Here is a 1377-nt window from a genome sequence, read left to right on the forward strand (position 1 = left end):
TGTAAACAATTAATAAGCTTGGCTGCTAATGGAAAGGTTGCAGGTTCAAGCCCATCAAGAGGCACCTCAGAAGAAAAATCTGAAGTCAGCCATTGAAAACCCCATGCAGCACAGTTCTACCCTGACATACATGAGGTAACCATGACTCCGATCCACTGCACTACTTGGCATACTATCCCACGAAGTCGTAGTGGGAATTCCTAGAGGGTTTACTTAAGATGAAGTTTAAAAGGTAGTTTATATCCAGCCACTTCCCAAGCCCAATCATCAATTTCCCAATTTGGTACACTCGATAGGACGCAGCAGAGTCCACGCCTTACCGGAAACACTTCCTGCCCCCTAAAAAGGAGCATATCCGGGACTCGTCAAGAGGCGCGGCCCAGGGAGGTGGAATCCATGCACGAACTACAAGCCGCGGCCACAGACCCCTCCCACCGACGTTTTCCGCCGCGCCACACTCCCTTCCGTCCGCCAGGGGTCGCAGACTCCGAGAGCCCCTTTCTCATTTGGCAAGAGCCCACCCCATCGGGCTGTTAGCGCTCGCGAGAGAAAGCGCATGGCCTGCCGGGAAGGATGCGAGGTCTCCCGTAGGTTTGCCCAAGATGGCAGCCCTGGAGGAAGAATTCACGTTGTCTGGGGTACCTTTGGGCGCCGGAGCTGACGGACTCCTAGGGGTGGAACAGAGCGACAAAGCAGACCAGTTTCTGGTGACAGATAGTGGCAGAACGGTCATCCTCTATAAGGTGAGGGCGACAGACAAGGGGCGTCCCTGCTGCCATCGGAGGCTCAGGTCCTCACAAACTTTGGCAGGAGATTGTGGAGTAGGCTTAGCACAAAGCCTGCCTGGCCTCTCCGGGACGCCAGATGAGGTCTAGACTCTGACCTGGTAGTTTTTCCTGTAAGAGAAGCGTGTTTCCGAGTTGCGGGCAGCGCGTCTGGGGACACGTGGGCTAGACTCGGGAAGGAAAGGGAACCACTGTTTTGCTTGGCTCTCCCGAATCCCGGATCTCCTTGCTAAGATTCCCTTCGGGGGATTCTGTCACCTCAGCTACCCACCGGAGGGTCGAACGAAGAAGATTGGTTGGGTGGACACAGTGGATTAATCTTGTGGCTGGCTGTACACTTCTAATTCACTGCTTCCGCCCTGTCAGTGTCATTCTCTCCCGCCCAACCGTACTTGATAGAGTAGAGGGGCAGCAAAAAGGAGGACGACCCTCAGCGAGATGGATTAACTAACACAGTAGCTGCAACATTGGGCACAGACCTAAAAACGACTGTGAGGATGGCGCAGGACCAGGCACTGTGTCGTTCTGTTGTACACATGGGGTCGCTGTGAGTCGGAACCAACTCCAGCGCACCTAACAACAACAGCTGTAC

General features: G+C 54.4%; 1 protein-coding gene across 1 annotated transcript in view; it reads left to right on the forward strand.

Annotated features, from left to right (window-relative positions):
* Positions 1–602: 602 nt before the first annotated feature.
* NOL11 (nucleolar protein 11) overlaps positions 603–1377 on the forward strand; it is a 22441-nt gene continuing 21666 nt past the window's right edge. The window contains exon 1 of the mRNA XM_007959902.1: positions 603–743. Within this exon, the coding sequence (XP_007958093.1) occupies positions 603–743 (141 nt within the window). The remainder of the gene's footprint in view (positions 744–1377) is intronic.

Source organism: Orycteropus afer, unplaced genomic scaffold (genome assembly GCF_000298275.1).
Source record: "Orycteropus afer afer isolate SDZICR_OR568_19922 unplaced genomic scaffold, OryAfe1.0 scaffold00018, whole genome shotgun sequence".
Taxonomy (NCBI): domain Eukaryota; kingdom Metazoa; phylum Chordata; class Mammalia; order Tubulidentata; family Orycteropodidae; genus Orycteropus; species Orycteropus afer.